The sequence below is a fragment of the Narcine bancroftii genome, chromosome 7, assembly GCF_036971445.1.
Source record: "Narcine bancroftii isolate sNarBan1 chromosome 7, sNarBan1.hap1, whole genome shotgun sequence".
NCBI classification, from domain to species: domain Eukaryota; kingdom Metazoa; phylum Chordata; class Chondrichthyes; order Torpediniformes; family Narcinidae; genus Narcine; species Narcine bancroftii.
This window is the reverse complement of record NC_091475.1, coordinates 71,874,099-71,895,131: the sequence shown is the minus strand read 5'-3', so window position 1 is coordinate 71,895,131 and position 21,033 is coordinate 71,874,099. Positions and strand designations below refer to the sequence as shown.

Sequence of the window (21,033 nt, the reverse complement as noted above, 5' to 3'; positions counted from 1 at the left end):
CCTTTCAAGCTAGGGCAGGATCGACCCAGTAAATCACCAACCCGGCAATTAAGGGCGAATCCCACCCCCATAATGACATGTTGAATGACACGTCAAGCAAACTATCAGTAAGTCTCCCCCGTCCCCCCATCAGCCATCAATCGCTCCCGCCCACCCCCCCACCCCCAACTGCAGCAGCTGATCTTGGCATTCCCCTCAGCCAACCGATTGCGACACCATCCCCCCCCGGCCCGCCGATTGCGGGGACCCTTCTGCCCCGCCGGCGACCCCTCTCTCCCCTTCTGCCGGGGATTCCGTGATGCCAGCATGTAAGGGCTGACGTCACAGAGTAACTGGGTCAGCCTTTCACTTATGAGCTACGGGAGGACGTGTATTAATGGGTTCCATGACTACCTCAGAGGTTTGGACAGGGACCTGGTTAATTTCTGACATGCCTAACTGGTCCAGACCCTTTCAAACTGCCCTGTGAATGGGGCACTAACTGGGAAAATTGCCCAGTTAACCCCATTTTACAGGGCAGTTTAAAAACACCTATTGTGGAACATCCTCAGCAGTGGTGGTTTAAAGCAGTTCAGCATCACCCTCAAGGGTGGTTTGAAATGAACAATAAGTGGTATAGTCTTGCTAAGAATGATAATAATGCAGAAAATGAATAAAGCATTCCAAACTTAATTTTGAAGCTTGAACATTTGATGAAGAGCAACAGAGGACCTGTCTTGTTCAAGTACATGGATATTCATATACTCCACTCATTTTCATTACACCAAACCTTTAAAAAATCCATTTGCAGAACGAACATTCACCTAGTGCCAAAACAGTCTGCTTTTGGATGATCTGAAGAGAGTACGGGCTCATAAGGCAGCAAACACAACTGCAGATTTCCACACAACTGGTTCCCACAGCCAATTGACGATAATCAAATGATTCAAGAAAAATGGGTGTGTGCTGAAGTGCAGGGAATGCCTGTACCAGTTTTAACCCAACTCCCTCGACTCCAATGCTATGAAGTGCAGGGAATACCTGTACCAGTTTTATCCCAACTCCCTAGACTCCAATGCTATGTTTTTTTTTTAATAAAGAAAACAATTCAGTGACAATATTCTGCTCCGAATTAAAAGCCAATGTAATGAAAGTTGTCAATGTTACCAGGGAATATCCAAGACAGCAAAAGCACCAAAAGAAAGAAACTCCCATGATCAGTCTTGCTTCCTAAATGCCTTAAAGCCAATGTTCATCTTCAGCTCCAGCTCTTGAAGCCAAATTATTTGTTACTCCCCACCGTTTTAATAAGGTGTCATAATGAGGACATAATTCTGTCATTCATACCATTGATTCTGCATGACTGTGATTGCATATTAATCCACAATTAAGATAATGGGCTGTTAAGGTACTGCTCTAAATCTAGAGGCCAATTCGTGTAGTTTTCTCCTGTATTCATTGACCCACATTAGATCCTGAGTCCTAGTGCTGGATTCTAAGACAATCAAGTCCCGACCCCCTTTGTAACCTACCTTGGGACAGTAATCTACTCCAATTATATAATCTTGCAATATCTGTTCTCAGCTGAAAAGTTCCATCTTTCACTCATGCCCATGCCTTGAGCTGCTTAAATATCAAGCTCTGGAATTCCTTTCTAAATTGCTTGGGGATTCTGCTCTCTATAAAGACACGTCTTAAAACCCAACCATTGTAATTAGTCAATAAATTTTCAAATTTCATCTCAAGTTGCTTTTGTTCAGTGAGTTGCAATAAAGTTTTTCGTATGCAGCAGGAAAAAATATTGATATCTGTGACAAAATAATGACTGGTGATTCCCCCCTTTATGACACCTCATCTATTGCTTTAGCACCGGGGAGTAGTTAAGTGAGGATATTTTAAAATGTGGAGCAAGATTTGGTTGAAGATAAACATCAAGGTGAACTTGAAGGTACAAATTTGATCATGGAAGTCTCTACCTGTTGGTCCTGTTGCTGTTTTGAATATTTCTTTCAGGGCCTTGATCACTTTTTATTAAATTAACAAATGATTCAAAGCAGAATCTTGACAGCATACAATTTTTTTAAAACCATAGCATTTCCTGGAGTCAGAGGATGGTTGGTACCAGAGATTATTTGATTATTCCTGGAGTCAGAGGATGGTTGGTACCAGAGATTATTTGATTATTGATTTGCTGAGGAGATTAGTATTGTTTTGAATTACTCTCAATAGATCAGTGGCTCTCAACCATTTTTTTCTACCACTAACCACAGACCACCAATGATATCCCATGCATCGAATGCAAGGGATTACTGAAGGTGATATGTGAGTGGGAAAAAATGATTGAGAACCACTGCAAAGGTGTATGCTGTACTTAGATCAAATATTGGATGAGATTCAAAGTCCTGCATCATTCTCATTATTGGCAAAGACTAATTGTTTTATTGTAACTGGGCTGCAGTTCACACATCAGAATATGGGCATTTGTGGATGCACTAAAAGAAAATTCCTCTGTAAACTAATGGCCAGGGCCATTAGATCTAGTAACCTGCTTCCTTAAGGTAACATCACTGTTACAGGTTATTTTATTTATATATATATTTATATATAAAATGTTTTTAAAAAGAAATAGATTGTGGGAGGTTTAGATTAGGTCATTTCACAAACTGATACACCATGTTTCATTTAAAATGCAAGAGCTTTGGCTGAAGCTGGACAAGCAGGCAAGTGGCTTGGCAAAAGACAATGGAACTGCTTTGGAAGGAACTTCAAAAGCAGGTGCAAATGGAGATGTCCGGGATCAAGTGCTGATAAAGATCTTTCAAGGATGGGATTTGGAGCCTTGGGAGAGGCACAGAGAGGGGAAAGAAAAAAAAACAGGATTTTTCTTAGATGAGGTCAGTTCTACAGTGGCTTTTGAGGCTGCAACATGGCAAGCTGGCAGGCTTGTTGAAAACCCATTTTGAAAACGGGTTGTGAGTTCTGAGTTCAACCCTTGGAGTCCTTACAAGAGGAAATGGCTGGCTGAAGTATTTCTCCTGAAATAAGGGAAACAAGAGGAACTCTGAAGGTGACCTGGAAGAAGAGGTTATCGTGTGGAAAACCTATGATGGGGCAAGTTTCTTTGGCAAGACAATGAAGTGACTGATTAGAGGAAATCAGATTGTGTGTCCAACAAGCAACAAATTTCTCTCTGAAACCAATAAGAACCTTCCTGAGGGGTAACCATTTACCTTTAAGCACCAGAGCCTGGTGAAGATTCATTGATGTTAAATTCTGTGCACAGTATAAGAATTTCCTGATGCTGGTGAACTTGGAGAAGTGAGAAGTGAATGATTGGACTATTAAAGCAAAGAACTTTCCTAAACATATATACATTACCTATACGTGCACTTAGAATTAGAAGGGGGATAAGTCAATAATCAGTTAAAGTTTGATCCTATTTTTAGGTTTAAAGAAAATTAAAAGCAATTTTTATTTAAGTAACCATTTGTCTTGGTGAATTTCTGTTGCTCCTGGGTTTTGGGGACCTCTGGGCTTGTAACATCACACATATTCCTTTCTCTGAAAATGAAGTGTATGAGACCTCCTGCCACATGCCAGGCACACATAGAAAACAGTATTTTTACTAAAAAAAAATCAACATACATATTTATTCAAATTCAGAAATAAAACTAAATTGGAGTTTTTTGAAGTCTGAATTGTTGAAAACAAAACCAAATTAAATGATCAAATCAGCATTTATTCTTCAAACCTTTGTGTGCACAATTCTGCACTTACATCTTTTGCAAACTTAATCACCATCGTTGATTTCAAATATTCTTAAAATATCTTCTTGACTTTATTACTTTCTTTCAAGTATTTGTAAAACAAAAATTGAAATGAACAATCCTTTCAAAATAGTTATAATCAACTTTAAAAGAAAAATCAGAAAAATTAAGCACGTTGATAACAGGATGTAAAAAGTTATTACAATTTACCTCCGCAAGTTAAAATTAAATTCCAGTTACATTTTTCTAGCAATTTGATGCAACATTTGAGCCAATAAGAGAATAGTTGTGTTAGCAAAGCAGTTTTATGTCATGCAATAGTCAATTGTAAAATGTGAATGATGAAAATAAACCAGCAAAGCCATTTCAGAAGCTTAAAACTATACAAAGATGTTGAATTATTTCTTGTTCTGGTTCTATAAAGGCATGCCAAAAAGGTGAACAGACATCTAATTTCAATTCCAGTGAACCTCTCTTTTAAATATACTGCCTTAACAAGAACTGCTTTTAAGTTTCAATGATTTTAAGTCATTCTACAAACATTTTTTTTCCAAAAGCAAGTCCGGAGGCAAAGCCCTTTGGATACTCAATTACAAACATATCAGCATCAAGAAGATAAACATTTTGGCCAATAGTTCTGAGGACAAGGATATCTTCACTCCATGTCTTGAGCAGACTATTGTATTAATATTCAAAAGAGCTTTGAGCATATTCACTTTTTTTTTTAACTTCAAATTTGAAAGGACAAGTTCCAACTATCAAGCAATTCAGAAAATAGACTCAATTATGAGATTTTCACTTCAGTACTTTGCTTAGATTTTGTGGTAACTCATCTTGTTTATTTTTCAGTAGTTTAACAAGCAAATAACTTGGCAGCTTGTAGCATATCTGGACATTTCACATGAGGAAGGAATGTTCAAGTTGCTCATTAGCCACATTCTAGAAAATAAAAAAAATTACAAGATTAATCATTTTGGATTGCCTTTATTTCCCTTCCAACCTTCCACAGTTCCATTCTTCTGAAGGCAAAAATAAAAATGTAACAGTTGCATTGTTTATAGTCAGCCTTCTACTGCTGCTCCTTGGCAACATTCATAATCACGTAGTACCTCTGCAAGCTGGCGAGAAGAGGGAGGTACAGAGTGATTATGACATGCAATTATAGCAATGCTGTTGAGTGGCATGTTCTACTGAGTTTAAGATACAATGCCAACGATACAATTGTTCTACAATTTTTGAATGTTAATTACTGTATATGATATACCTGCTTTTCAAGAACCCTCAAAGGCCTATTAAATTTAAATAACAATGATGGAGTTGGATTTGGTTCATCCTGATTCCCAAACATTTCCTCTTGGATCTTCCTACACAATACTGGTGTTCATAGGGCTATGGTTCGCTCGTTTAAAAGGATTTACAGACAAATGAAACTTTCTAAAGCCATATTCCAAACATCTCTAGTTTGTATTCCTCCCCTTCCCCACCTGTTCATTTGGGCATCTGCCCAATTTTTGGCACTCCTGAAGAACGATCAGGCCTGAAATATCAACTGCCTTTTACTTTGCATACTGCGTGGCCTGTTGCGTTTTTCCAGTATGTTCCTGCACTGCACAGAGTACTGCTTTGAGACTTGAAAGCAACATGGCAGCACAAGCTCCCAGTGGCTGACTAACAAAATGCTTTTGATCACATTAAGCCGATTGTCACTTTATTAAATCTGAAGGGCATTAATGAATTAAATAATGAGGAATACTGCCATCAAACCAATCACATTGAAATATGTAAAATGACCCGCCCCGTTCCCCATTTCCTCACTGAAATGCCATTACCTCTAGTACAAGAAGAAAAGTCTGGTCCTGTGTGCTGCAGCCATGTTCTCGGACATGTTTCTGATTTTCAGATAGTTGATAAAACCTCTGAAAAACAGCAGCAGCCCTAAAGAAAAGGGAAATACAAAATATCTTATTGATTCCCAAAAGGAAGAAATATTAAAGACAAAAGAAATTTTTTAGAATGGGTACAATGATAATGTTGAGAACAATGTGAACAAAGATTTATTCAGTAGGAAGGATTTGCAAACTTGCTTCACGACCTTGATAAATTAGTTACAGTCAATAATGGGGGCAAATTTAGCACAAAGCACTGAAAGCAAATTAATCTTATTTGAATTTTGAGGGATTTCAAGAGCAAGTTAGCCAATTGGTAAGTAGGTACCCTTGCTGGTAGAAGACAATGGGTGGCTATGGAGAGTTTCTTTTCTGTTTGGATGCTCGTGAGCAGTAGTGAGCTGCAGGGATCAGAAAGGGATCCACTGTTGTTTGTCACACTTATTAATTAATTGGATCAGAACATAGATGGAATAATTAGCAAGTTTGAAAAATGCATAGCAGATCGGACAAGATTGATGGAGAAATATCTGGATATCTTTTTCCTTTGTTTAAACACCATATCTGATAAATTCGCCCTTCTTATTTAAAGCGAAGAACAGAGGATACCACCTGTACCACCAAATTTCAAATAGTAGGTTCACCAATGGGAATGTAGGGAGTTTTATTATCTCCTAAAATGGAATCATGAAACACAAGTTGGTAAATTGGAAAGCTCAGTGGCTTTTCAGAACTGTAATGAAACAAGGATAACAGTTAACCTTTTTTCCACATTATAGGCAAAAAGATTTTGAATATTTTCAACAATACTACTCTAATTTTCTCTAAGCTTAGATATGTCATTACATCCTTTAGTCACTGTGCAGGAGTCGGTGAGAGTTCATTTTCCATTTCATTAAAACAGCTAAATGCCAAAACTTTCTCTGGAGATGCCAACAAAAGTTTATCCAGTTCACGAGAAAAAATAAACAGGGCAATTAAAGGGCATGAATCTATTTTAATCTTCAAAATCGTTGATAAAGATTATTCTCCCAAAATCTTCCTAATTTGGGAAACTCCCAAAACATACAAATCAATGAGGCTTCAAAAATGAGAAATCGGTTGAGAATGTGGGCTCAATTTAGGAATTTTTTTTAGTTATGACATTTTTGCCCTAGCTTGTCCTATTATAGATAACCATTTTTTCCCACCCACCATTTTAGATGTAGGCTTTAAGGAATGGTACAGATTAGGCATTATAAGTTATAAAGATTTATTTATTTCAGATAACTTAGTCAGTTAAATTTCATCTCTCTCTAATAGAGTTTTTTTTACGTATTTGCACGTTAGGCATTTTGTTCAGTTTAAACTACATGATTTTCCTTGAACTGCAAATTCAAATATTCTTGATATATTTTTTTACTTAGTTTGATCACAGTGGATTGATATCACGTATTGAAAATGATTGACCGATTGGATCAGCCTCAATGGCAAGGATTACAAATGATTGGGAGCGTGATCTCAATATAATATTCTTAAATGAGGTTTGGTATTCCACTTTTAGTTTGATCAATGTTTATTCATTTTATGCAAGGCACTGTTTATTACAATTTAAGGTGGTACATGGAATACATATGTCTAAACTTAAATTAGCTTGTTTTTGTGCAGATGTTGACGCACTATGTGTAAAGTGCAACATTAATGTCTGATGTTCCCTTACTCAAAGAATATGAGTTATCATTAACTATTTCCATCTATTGTCAAACAATATTATAGAATATATAGATGTTTATGACTTTGTAAATAAGAGTAGTAAATAATACACTAATTGGAAAAGATGCCTGCACATCAGAAAATAGAAAAATCCATAAAATGGACCCCATTGGCAGACAAGTAGCAAGCACATTTCAAAAGGTTCACTTCTAACCTTTCCAAAGTCACATTCTTCTGACAAGACTCAGGATATTAAACAGGAACAGAAAAATCATCACCATATGTAGGCAGTGCCTGATTTGCTAGAAGTGATTTGGATTAGAACTTGTGGCCTAAAATGGAAAATTATCAATCGAGCACCCTGTAATGGGCACTTTATAAAATAATAAATGACATTAATTAGGTATAAAAATTATTTCAAAACATGATTATCTATTGTGTTCATTTCATAATAAAATAATGAAGAAATGTTCTCATGTGAACTTCAATAAATACTCAAGCATAGTAGAGCAATTACACACCTGATCTAGATAATTAAAAAAAAAGGCATTTCTTAAGGTGCCGCACAATGGGCTTGCCATGAAGATTGAAGGCTATGGAATAAAAAGGGCTGCAGCATGGATTAGAAATTGGCTAAATATAGGAAACAGTAGCAGTGTGAAGGTAAAAATTGTAGTTGAGCTCCTCAAAGGTCAGCATTAGAATAACAGTTCTTCTCTACTTTTGTAGATAATATGGATATATTTAGATATCTTCTTTCTTTCTTTGGCTTGGCTTCACAGACGAAGATTTATGAAGGGGTATGTCCACATCTGCTGCAGGCTCGTTGGTGACTGACAAGTCCGATGCGGGACAGGCAGGCACGGTTGCAGCGGTTGCAAGGGAAAATTGGTTGGTTGGGGTTGGGTGTTGGGTTTTTCCTCCTTTGTCTTTTGTCAGTGAGGTGGGCTCTACGGTCTTCTTCAAAGGAGGTTGCTGCCCGCCGAACTGTGAGGCGCCAAGATGCATGGTTGGAGGCGAGATCAGCCCACTGGCGGTGGTCAATGTGGCAGGCACCAAGAGATTTCTTTAAGCAGTCCTTGTACCTCTTCTTTGGTGCACCTCTGTCTTGGTGGCCAGTGGAGAGCTCGCCATATAACACGATCTTGGAAAGGCGATGGTCCTCCATTCTGATGACGTGACCCACCCAGCGCAGTTGGGTCTTCAGCAGCATGGATTCAATGCTTGAAGACTCTGCCAGCTCGAGTACTTGGATGTTGGTGATGAAGTCACTCCAATGAATGTTGAGGATGGAGCAGAGACAGTGCTGATGAAAGCGTTCTAGGAGCCGTAGGTGATGCCGGTAGAGGACCTATGATTCGGAGCCGAACAGGAGCGTGGGTATGACAACGGCTCTGTACACACTGATCTTTGTGTTTTTTCAGGTGGTTATTTTTCAAGACTCTTTTGTGTAGTCTTCCAAAGGCGATATTTGCCTTAGCGAGTCTGTTGTCTATCTCGTTGTCGATGCTTGCATCAGATGAAATGGTGAAGCCGAGGTAGGTAAACTAGTTGACCGTTTTGAGTTTTGTGTGCCCGTTGGAGATGTGGGTGGGGGCGGGGGGCTGGTAGTCATGGTGGGGAACTGGCTGATGGAGGACCTCAGTTTTCTTCAGGCTGACTTCCAGGCCAAACATTTTGGCAGTTTCCGCAAAACAGGACGTCTAAACTAAAGCAACTAAAGCTGCATCATCTGCAAAGAGTAGTTCACGGACAAGTTGCTCTTGTGTCTTGGTGTGAGCTTGCAGGCGCCTCAGATTGAAGAGACTGCCATCTGTGCGGTACCGGATGTAAACAGCGTCTTCATTGTTGAGGTCTTTCATGGCTTGTTTCAGCATCATGCTGAAGAAGATAGTAAAGAAGGTTGGTGCGAGGACGCAGCCTTGCTTCACGCCGTTGTCAAAGAAGAAGGGTTTGGAGAGCTCATTGCTGTATCTGACTCGACCTTGTTGGTTTTCGTGCAGTTGGATAACCATGTTGAAGAACTTGGGGGGGAATCCGAGGCACTCTAGTATTTGCCAAAGCCCTTTCCTGCTCATGGTATCGAAGGCTTTGGTGAGGTCAACAAAGGTGATGTAGAGTCCTTTGTTTTGTTCTCTGCACTTTTCTTGGAGCTGTCTGAGGGCAAAGACCACGTCAGTAGTTCCTCTGTTTGCGCGAAAGCCACACTGTGATTCTGGGAGGACATTTTCGGCGACACTAGGTATTAGTCTATTAAGGAGAATCCTAACGAAGATTTTGCCTGCAATGGAGAGCAGCGTGATTCCCCTGTAGTTTGAGCAGTTTGATTTCTTGCCTTTGTTTTTGTACAGGGTGATGATGATGGCATCACAAAGGTCCTGAGGCAGCTTTCCTTGGTCCCAGCAGAGCATGAAAAACTCATATCGGAGTGTCCTTCTCCTATGCAGGTTGCTTAACCGGGCTGAAGAGGCCTGCCTCCCCTTTTAGGTCCAACCATATCTCATATTTAGATATAGATAATGGATATACAAATATATCCAAACATACAGATGACACAAAGCCTTGAGTTACTGAGAACTAGGTTGATAGTAATAAATTTGAAGTAGATTGAGACAAAGTGATGGAATTGGAAGATCAGGTACAAAACCTGTGGAGAAGTGTCAAATGTTACATCTTGACAAGAAGTTCAAAGATCAGATTTATTGTCAAAGTACATGCATGACATCACATATTCAGATTTTTTTTCCTACAGGCACAGCAGAATCACACTTATTGGTCGTGCAAAAAACGACCAATAAATACATGTGAACAAATAAAGAATTGTAAACAATTGACTGTGCAATACAAAGAGAAAAAAAATCAATAAAGTGCAAAAGTCTTTAAATGGGCCCCTGATTGTTTGTCGTTGAGTCTGCTGGGGGATGGGTAGCAGCTGTTCCTAAACCTGGTGTGTCCTGTGGCACCTACACCTCTTTCCTGATGGCAGCACTGAGAACAGAGTGCATGCTGGGTGATTTGGATACCTGATAATTGTTACTGCTCTCTGTCGGCAGCATCCTCTGCAGATGTTCGTGATGTTGGGGAGGGTTTTGCCTGTGATGTTCTGCGCTGTGTCCACTACCATTTCTTTTTTTATAATTTCTTTTTTGCTTTTTTTCCCCCGTATACACATCGCAAAAATTTCCATATATATATATTATACAGGTTTTTTCGTTACTAAACACAACAACCCCTTCCCTCCCTCTTCCCAGAATAAATCTGTACACCATTAGGACTTACAATTGGGTTTTAAAAATAAAATCTTCATTGGTAAGATCACATATTTTTTATTAGACTAGATTTTTTTTTTAATTTGGGCCCCTATATAGTCCATATATGGTTGCCATATTGTTTATAAATGTCATATTTTATTTTAGATTATATGTGATTTATTTTTCAATACGATACAACTGTCTTCCATCATGTTATCTGTAGAGAGGAGTCAGACTTCCACGTAATCACAGAAGATTTTTTTGCCACAGCTAAAGCTATTTTAACATATGAAATTTAGAATTTAGTTAGCTTACTACTTATTTCAATAAAATTGCCCTAAAGATAAAGCTCCGATTTGTTCGCAAAGACCACTCATTATCCTCACTAGTATTTCAGTAACATCCTGCCAGAAAGTTCTCACCTTCACACATGATCACGTGGCATGCAAGAATGTTCCTATTTCTGTTCCACATCTGAAACACATTTCCAATATTGATTTATATCCAACTTCTGTGGTGTGAGATATAATTGGTGTAGGAAATTATATTGTACTAATCCATATCTTGCATTTATAATTGACGACAGACTCTCCAAACACCAATCAGACTAGCACCTCTTCATTATTGCAACCCTTAGATCCAACTCCCATCTCTCTCTCTTGACCTTTGTAATCCTGGTTTTCCACTTTCATTTTGGAGAGCAAAGTACATCCTAGATATAAATTTAGGTGTATTCCCCAGCCAAATTGTTCCATCTCACTAACTTCAGGTGGTGCCACGTTTGGTCCCCATTTTTCTCTTAAGAGCCACTTTAACTGGAGAAAGCAAAAGAATGTTCTATAATTAGTTCTTAGTTATTCAAAAAGACATGAGATCCTTCCATATAACAGTCATCAACATATCTTATTCCTTTGTCATTCCATGAATCCAGCATTTTGTTACCCAGATTCAAAGGCAGTAGTACATTTTTACATAATGGTGTCAATGATATACCTGCTCCCCCCCCCCCCCAACCGATACGTTCATTTATTTCTTGCCATATTCTAATCATGTGTACTAACATAAGTTTTTTTTAATTGACTTGACATTCCATTTATAAATAAAGTCCTTCATTGTCTCCTCTTTTATTGAATTCAGTCCCACTTGAATCCACGAAGGGGGACTAATTTGTTCAAGGAATGATAAAAACCTTGCTTGTGCTGATAGATAATATTTCTTAAAATCTAAGTCCTCCCAGTTTATAGTCCCATGTTAACTTTTCCAGTGCAATTGTTGGTACTTTGTTATTCCATAGGAATTATGTAATAATTTAAAGAAACTTTTAGTACAATAGGTAATAATTGGAAGAGATATTGTAGTCGTGGCATTACCTTCGTTTTTATACAATTTACCCTTCCTATTAATGTAATCAGATATTTTCATTTCTGTAAATCTTTTTGTTTCAAGTAGGAGTATAATTGAGCTTATACAAGTTCTGTAAATTATTATGTCTTTATTCCTAGATATTTAATTCCATCCTTCTTCCATTTAAATCTACTGCCTTTTTGGTATCTTTCATATTCAAAGTTCTGCAATGGCATTATCTCACTTTTATCCATACTTATTTCGTATCCTGCTATTCTTCCATGTTTTTCTAATATTGTTTGTAATCTTGTCAGTGATTCAGATGAGTCGAACATATAACAGCACATCATCAGCAAATAAACTAATATTATGTTCTTCCTCTCCAACTTTGAATCCCTTAATATCTGGATCTCTTATTATGATCTCTGCCAGAGGTTCAATAGCTAGAATAAATAATGCTGGAAATAGGGGTCATCCCTGCCTACTTGATCTACTCAAGGGAAAAAAATAGGTAACATTTGGTTATTAGTTATAATTATAGCTTGTGGCTTATGATAAAGAGCTTACACCAAATTTTTCCAACATTTTATATAAGAAAGACCATTCTAGACAGTTGAATGCCATTTGTGCATCTAAAGAAATGGTTATGTTTGGATTCGACCTTGACTTTTCCATATATATTATATTGAAGAATCTACCTTGACTATATGAAGAATGTCTTCCTTTAACAAATCCCTCCTGGTCTGGATGGATTTATTTTGGTAAATACTCACCCAGCCTCTTAGTTAATGCCTTTGCTAGAATTTTATAATTTGCATTCAGGAGTGATATTGGTCTCTATGATGAGGTTTTTAATGGGTCTTTGGTAGCACTGTAATTATAGCAGCTTTGGGTCTCCACTGCCTGGTCCAACACGTCCATCAAAAGAGGCATCAACAAATCTTTAAATTGTCTCTAGATCTCCGGAGGGAGCCCATCTTTCCCCAGGGACTTATTAGCTTGAAAAGTAGCCAGAGCTTTCTCTATTTCTTTCCTTGTTAAAGGTGCATTTAAGTCATCTTTTTCTTTCTCTTCTGGTTTAAGAAGTTCAGCATTGGTTCAAAATTCTTCCATCTTGTTTTCATCTCCTACTAATTCTGATTTATATAGTTTCATATAGTATTGTTGAAACATTATTTATGTATTTTTGATTGTATGTTATAGTCTCAGTTTCTATTTCTATTGCATTTATCATTCTGGATGACTTCTCTGCTTTAACCTGCCAAGATAACACGATGTACCCATGCTCCGAGATCATAATATTTTTGTTTAGTTTTTAATACCATTTTTTTCTGTTCTACATGTTTGTAGTGTATTAGATTGCAACTTTTTGTTCTCTAATATTCTATATTTTTCTTGTTCCTGATATTTGTTATTCCTTTTCTAATTATGTTATATCCTTCTCTACACCTAATTCTCTTGCATATTCTCTCTTAAGATTTTTAGCATAAAAAATAATTTGTCCCCTCAAGTAAGCTTTAAATGTATCCAATATTAGAAAGCCATTATCAGTAGAAGGAAGATTGTTTATACAAAATATGTCTTAATAAATTCATAAAAATCCATCTTCTTTGGTAATGTAGCATTAAGATACCATTGATACATACATTGTTTTTCCATTGTTGTTATAGTTAACAAGTGTTCTGATTAAAAGTCTTGCCAAATACTCTGTTTTTAACCACTCTATTTTGATCAGACATTAAAAATAGGTCAATCCTTGTATCTGAATCAAGTACCCTGAATAGAACAAGTAATCTCTTTCTAAGGGGTTGTGCCACCTCCATGTATCACAGTTAAATCCTTCATAAATGATCATGTAATTTTTGCACCTTTCGCCCTTGTTCTCGCTGACCTGTCAATATTGGATCTAAACAAAAACTGAAATCTCCTCCAATCAATATATTTCGTCTTCCCCCTGCGCTTTTCATAAAGGATACTTCATAAAGACTTCATTGTCAAATCTTCCAGCTTGATTCATTAATGTGTCTTCCATTATTATTGGTAAAATTTTACAAATTAAAATTGCTACACCGCTTGCTTTTGATCCAAATGAAGACAATGTTGCTTGTCTCACCTTGCCTCTTTTTAATTTTGCATGTTCCAATTTGGTAAGATGTGTTTCTTGTAAAAAGACAATATCTGCCTTTAATTTTTTTTAGGTATGCCAAGACCAGTTTTCTCTTCACCATCCCATTAACTTTAAAACTATTAAATTTCAATGTTCTATCGATATTCTTCTTTCAATCATTTTTTATTAACAATAAAATCTCTGACTCCTATAGCTTTATTATATTTTCTTAATCTTCTCCCTCGGCAACCTCAATTTATTCATTTTTTTTTACAAATCTTGGATTTGAAAAATTGCAACTTTGACCCTCAAAGTTCTGTTTAGAGGAATTATATGCTGCTCCCAGAGTTATCTCCCATTCTCAGTAGATTAAAAGCCTCACCAGAACTGATCTTGGTCTCTGATTGCTGGTTCTTCTGGGTCAAAGTGTTCAGTGAGCTCTGTCAATATGCAGTTTTTCTCCAAATTTTACTTCTCCCAACAACTTGTGGGATCTATTTTTGAAAAAAGTTCAGCAGGTCTCTTCCCTTGATACCTTTCATTAGTCCGATAATTCAGACATTGTTCCGTCAACTGAAGTTCTCCATATGATCAATTTTGTCCAGCAGTCCTTGTTTACCCAACTCCCATTCTTTGGCCTTCTCCCCCTCTCCCTGCCCAAAGCCTCAAGTTTTTCATGTGCTTTTGTCAATTCAACTTTTGCTCGACCCATTCTCTCCATCAGATCTTCAACGATCTCTTTAATTTTGTTCATTTTTCCATCATATCTCTCATCACCATTTCAACACTTATGAATCGCTTACTCAAAATCTCAATTTTTTCAATGATGATGCTCAGTTCTTGTCCTGACTCCCCAGTTTTACCTGGTTCTACTGGTCCGATCGCCATTTTTGTACCGCTTCCTTTCAAACTTTCAAAGAGGAGTTTTTCCAGTCTTTGTTCTCGGTTTCCTTAGCTTCTTTGTGTGCAAGAACATCCATTTTTGATGAAGAAAATCTTGATTTTCAAGTTTTAACCATCAACTTAGCACTCTTCATGGAGAGCTCTACCAAAACATGTCTGTCTCGGTCCTTCGCATAGCTATGCCTGTGCTCACTACCTTTTGCTGTGTTTTACACTCAGGGGTATTAGTGTCCCCATACTAGATCGTGATTCACAATTTCCACCACTATCGGTAAGATATGCCAGGGTTTCCAATGTCTTACCAAATCTCCACAAACTCCTGAGGAAGTGGAGGCTCTGACATGCTTTCTTCATGATGCCATTCATGTGTTGGATCAGGAAAGGTCGTCTGAGATAGTAACTCCCAAGAATTTACTTTGTTCACCCTATCCACCTCTGATCCCCCAATTATCACTGGATTTTACACCATTGTTTTTTCCCTCCTGAAGTCAACAATCAGCTCCTTGGTTTTGCTGACATTGAGAGAGGTTGTTGTTGGTGCACCATTCAGCCAAGTTTTCAGTGTCCCTCCTGTATGCTGATGCATCACCCCATTTTATTCAACTCGCTATCATGAGATCGTCAGCAAATTTGTAGATGGTGGTGTTGTCATTCTGTGCCACACTGTCGTAGCGAGTAGAGCAGGGGTCTAAGAACACAGTCCTGTGGTGCTTTGGTATTGAGGGAGATTGTTGTGAGGATTGAGAAGGGGAAATATAAACTAAAAGGCATAATCCAAAAATATATACTCATAGAAGACGTACAAAATTCTGCATGTTTTCTGCACATGGGCTTGCAGAGTTTACTGAAAAGTTGGGCATACAGAATCCTGGGCTTCAGAAATAAGAGAATATAATACAAAAGTAAGAAAGCATGCCGAATCTTTACAAAGCACCGGTTCATACACAACTGGACTATGAAATCAAATGCTGAGTATTGCACTTCAAGAAAGATGTGATTTTGGAGAAGGTGGTAAAGAAAATGACAAAAAAGGAACTGTTGTACCTCTGCTGTACCAAGGAATATAGTTACATGGACATGCTGGAGAAGGTGGAGTTGTTGTTCTTGGTACTGCAGAGGTTTTGTCGAAAATAATGTAGAGGTAAAATCATGACAGGGAAAGGCAGATTTCTACTTAGAGAGAAGGTAGATTGAAATTACTCCCACAGGGAGACAGAAGAATACTGGGCAAAGCTGGGTTGTCCCTACATTGACCAGATGCAGACCCAGCATGCCTGATCCAGTCTAAATTATAGCAAAAAGGCTTTCTTTAATCTCTGCTTCCAGATCAAAACAAATTCAAACTGACTTCAATCGGTATACTGTTTAAAATGTCAGTTTGGTCTTGCATAACACAAAACATGATGGCTACCATGTCCATAACCAAAGTGGTCATATAGCAAAAGATTAGCACAGATTAAAAAAAAATTAAGTTATCACATTGAAACTGAAATATTTTGAATTATTTCTAATTTTGACAGAGGAAATCATTTGTTAATATTCGTCATCTAACTGTTTGGATTTTTTTTATTCTGACAAATTGGATCGTCCATTATGGGCAGATTCTTAATTGGGTACTTCTCTTCCATTTAGTTTTTCCAAGAGCAAAAAGGATCTATCTAATCCAATACTCAAAACGTATATTGTGAACCTGTTTCCAATTTAGGAAAAAAATTTAAGTTAAAAAAAAACTTTGTCACATCTCGAGCTATCTCTCATAATTATTTTCTTTCGACCATCAATAATTGATCAATCTTTCTCTATATTGAAAATAAAAAGTATTACTCTTTTGCAAATTTATTTAAGGAAGGTTGTTTAATATCTTTTGAACAACTGCCAAGTAAATATGACTTATCAAATATTCACTTTCTTTAAATATTTACAAATTAGAAATTTCTTAAATACCATATATACACCATATTTAGTTGATAATATTTTTCAATTGAATCCTTCTCAGAAAGGATTAATTGGAATTATATATATTATTAAAATTACGTCCAGTACTTAAGATTAAAAAGGCTTGGGAAGTAGAACTTGCAAGACTATCTGAGGATGTATGGAACAAGTCTTTTTAAACTGGTGAAAAAATCAATATGTGCCCACATTCATTAATCCAATTCAAAGTGGTGCATCTTGTTCACATGTCCAAAGATAAGATGACTTATATCTTTTCTTCTATAACCCTACTTGTGACAGATGCAAACCAGATATTGTGACATTTTGACACATCTGTTTTGGTCTTGTCCATCTTTAGAAACCTATTGGAAAGAATTTCAGGTGAAGCTATGACCCAATCCAATAACTGCTCTTTTTGGGGTTATTGAACCAGACAGGGAGTTTTTCCTGTACCTGTATTAATTGTTGGCTAGAAGAGTCATCTTATTCAAATGGAAAGACTCTAGACCTCCAAGAGTTTCAATAGTTCTCTCATATTATGTCCTGTTTAAGTTGAGAAAAAAATTAGATTTCATGTATTTGATTCATGGGTGAAATTTGAAGATACAAGGCAACCTTTTATGTCTTATTTTCATTTGATGTAAATGTTTCTAATGTGATTAGATGTACTCACTCTTCCAGATAAGATAGAATCTTACCTTTTTTTTGTGAGTCACTGTATAAATCAAAAGCTACAAAATATATATAACTCATAGGATAAACTGCTCAGATTTTTTTTTGTTTGTTTTTTTTTAAATGGAATAAGTTAGGTGAGTTTATACATATATATTTTTGAGGTCTTTTCTGTCTTCACCCAGTACACTGGAAGGGGGACCGAGTTTATTCTGTTTTAAGTTTTGTATATTCTACATACACATAGGTGATATTGTATTTTCCATTTCATTCCCTTTTCTTCATTGAAAAAGAAAGTAAATAAGAAAATAAAAAAATCCAATGAATGGTTATAGGTGAGATTTTTTGAACAATAATGTGACAATAATAAAAACAAACTTGTAGTAATAAAAACTGATTTCTGAAATCAAACTTAAACACACATACAAATGTAACCAGTATCATGAAGTACAAAACTGGAAATGCAAAACATTAGCTTAGATATTTGCATAAAAATATTCAAAAGAAAATACACAAACTGAAAACAAATTCTTCAGTGGAGATCTTGCACAGAAAATATTCACCATGTGATTGATGGGATCCAGACACATCTTTATAAAAGCATGAAAATAAATTGTAGGAAGTAAAGATCAGCTCACCAAGAACAAGGAATATCCACCAAAGCCAGTACTGACCATTGAAATAGCCGTTGAAATAATCAGAAAACTGAAAAAGAAAAACAACGTTACCTCAAAAAAAATTATTTTCCCATCCTTTCTGATAAGCTGCGGCACACTATTTGAAAAAAGACATTTTGAATGAGTATACTTTTTATTTGTGATGAAGCAGTTCAACACTAATTTGGTGCGTCAAAAGGCAGGAGTGTGCAATCTATTTTCTGGAATTTCTCGGGTTCTATTTGCCACTTTTGATGTCTTAAAAAAAACCCCAGCAATTAAGAGTTCATAATGGTTTCGAAATGAGTCACAAATAACAGAAGTCCATTTAAAAAGGGTGTCACTACTTTGGAAAAATGTGTAGCATTCAATGATAAAGGCATTTAAAATTTACTGAAAGTATATTGCATCAGTAAATAGATTTAAAACATGATCCTATGATAAAAAAGTTTGATTACATTCACCACATTAAATAACTAACAAAAATTAACCTGCTGGATCACTAAATTTGCCAGTTCTTTTACCAGAACCTTTAAATCCAAAACTAGTTACAAAAGGCATCTGAAAGAAACAATGCATTTGACTCTAATTTGATGTGGAAGCAGATTTTCCAAGATCACAAATGGCAAGAAGGGCTTTTGAATGCATCCAGCACATACAGCTGCCTTGGTTTTCTGTCCAATGACCTCCACAGGCAGAAAATTATGGGCACTGTGGCCATACGTTCAGATCCGCTGGCTGCGTGATTCTTCAAAAAAAAAGTACAATTCAACATTGTCACGAGGCCAACTGATCCATAGTCAGGGACAACACAGTTTACTTTTAATGTTGTTACTCCCTTTGTTTTGTTATTGAATGAGCAATCAGTTTTCTTGCTTTACTTTGTCACTGCTTTCACAATGCCACCTTAGAGCTACTAACAAAATCAAAACTGTGACACTGGAATACAGCATCCCACTGTTCCTGATATTAACACCACATCCATATTAGTTTAATTGTATCAGAGTGGGATGTTACAATGACCTCCTGAAAGAGAAGCTTTTGACCTTAAGGACCCCTGTTGCTAATCACTGCCAAGGATACCAGTCCCATAAAAGGCCTCTAACTCATTAAAGTCTTTTATTTTTCAATCTAGACATGTTCAGCATTCAGTTCCCAGCGTAGTAAAACATGGCTAAATGAACTCAAAAGCAGAATTTCCACTTTTCCTGTTAATGGCTGAACTATGATAGGGTGACTCTGTGTGCCACAAACAAAAATCTCAAAAGACAGCTGCAGGTCATGGTGGTGATGACACAGGGGACAGGTACTGTTCCTTCCTAGAAACCAGAATTCACACATCAATCAGCAAAGGAAGGGGGGAAAAGAGTAAATCAGGCACCCCACTGAGGTTACTATTCAACACAAGGCAAATGTCTTGTAAGATTTTTGTTCGTTACATTTTCTGCTCAAGGTCTTTCAACATTGTTTTACCCCTTACTTTTCTCCCCTTTACAACCATTAAAAAGGACAATACCCCACTGAATTTAAAACGAAGGAACAAAAATAACTGAATCTTGTAGCTGAATATATGATAGGCACATTGATATGAGAAAAATAGAGGATTAAGGGTGTGAGGTGGGGAAAAATTAGATTTTTGGGGAGTTTGTTTACATAGATTGGCATAATGTCGTGGGACGAAGCATTCAAATACACTACGTTTCCGATTATCCGAAAAACACAACAGAAATTCTCAGCAGCACAATGACATCACGTTGAAAAAAAATTCACCCGACGTGCTCATGTGAGCCTATGACGTTCTGTTAGCGCTAGTTTGGTAACATCAGTGAGGGACTGGAGGAAGTCGATGGGCCAGGCAATGTATGGGGAGATCGTCCTCATTTTAGGTAACTCCCTCCCCTCTCTCTTTCCATTTCTTCTCTACCCTCCACTATATTTGGTTCTCCACTGTCCTGGCATCAAGGAGAGCGACCTCCTGGGCAGGAGCGGGGACCTCGGGGTCCTGGCCATGTTCAGCGACGGTGGTTAGGAGGTGTCAGGGATCCGAGTGGGGACCTCGGGCTCCCGGGCAGGTGCAGCAACAACAATGGGAGGTCTCTGGGATCAGAGCAGAGACCTTGGGCTCCTGGGACATTCAGCGACGGAGGTGGGGAGGTGTCTAGGATCACAGAGGGGATCTCAGGCTCCTGCGCAGGCTCAGCAACGGCGGTGGGGAGGTGTCGGGGATCGGAGAGGGGATCTCAGGCTTAGTGACGGCAGTGGGGAGATGTTAGGGATCGGCCACGGCCGATACAAATATTCTGCTGATGCTGCTGGGCTGCTTGAAGCCATTTCTCAATTACCTGAAAAATGCAGTTAACCAATACACATCCAGTCCTGAGAGTTTTGGATAATCTGAAACGTACTGTATTGTCATTTTGTTACAGTAGTTGCAATGTAGCATTAAAATCTCATTAAATGATAAAAGGAACAATCTTGGGAGTAACTGAACCAAGTGGTTAGCCCCAATAGACAAATCAACAAGTAAAAAGAACAAACCCCAGGTCACAATGAGAACAATGAAAAATACATCTTACTCTACCTCAGCAACGTAAGGTATGACAAACTTGATGCTTTATTTCATTGAAACTACTTGATGCTGTTTAAAAACCATGAACTTGAAATGTTTTATCTCGTACCCAGGAGCATTCCAAGATAAATAGGGAATTTTTTGGGATGAAAACATTTCCAGGTGGTTCAACACAGGGACAACCCAAATCCACATGCACCATTAACCACACATTTACATTGATTCTACACTAACTCTCGACCGAGGCCGGGGCCGCCGTCTCCCCCTTGCTC

General features: G+C 37.5%; 1 protein-coding gene and 1 long non-coding RNA gene across 5 annotated transcripts in view; one reads left to right on the top strand and one right to left on the bottom strand.

Moving 5' to 3' along the window:
• The first annotated feature begins 1,826 nt into the window (after positions 1 to 1,826).
• The window catches only part of LOC138739007 (uncharacterized), a 44,465-nt gene continuing 25,258 nt past the window's right edge, over positions 1,827 to 21,033 (top strand). For both annotated transcript variants that reach the window (XR_011341948.1, XR_011341947.1), the window contains exons 1-2: positions 1,827 to 1,927; positions 7,039 to 7,155. This is a non-coding gene — a long non-coding RNA (uncharacterized lncRNA). The remainder of the gene's footprint in view (positions 1,928 to 7,038; positions 7,156 to 21,033) is intronic.
• The window catches only part of ndfip2 (Nedd4 family interacting protein 2), an 80,278-nt gene continuing 62,942 nt past the window's right edge, over positions 3,698 to 21,033 (bottom strand). For all 3 annotated transcript variants that reach the window (XM_069890327.1, XM_069890326.1, XM_069890328.1), the window contains 3 exons: positions 18,175 to 18,241; positions 5,576 to 5,681; positions 3,698 to 4,685 (listed from right to left, as the gene is read on the bottom strand). In XM_069890327.1, the coding sequence (XP_069746428.1) occupies positions 5,578 to 5,681; positions 18,175 to 18,241 (171 nt within the window). In that variant the 3' untranslated portion in view covers positions 3,698 to 4,685; positions 5,576 to 5,577. The remainder of the gene's footprint in view (positions 4,686 to 5,575; positions 5,682 to 18,174; positions 18,242 to 21,033) is intronic.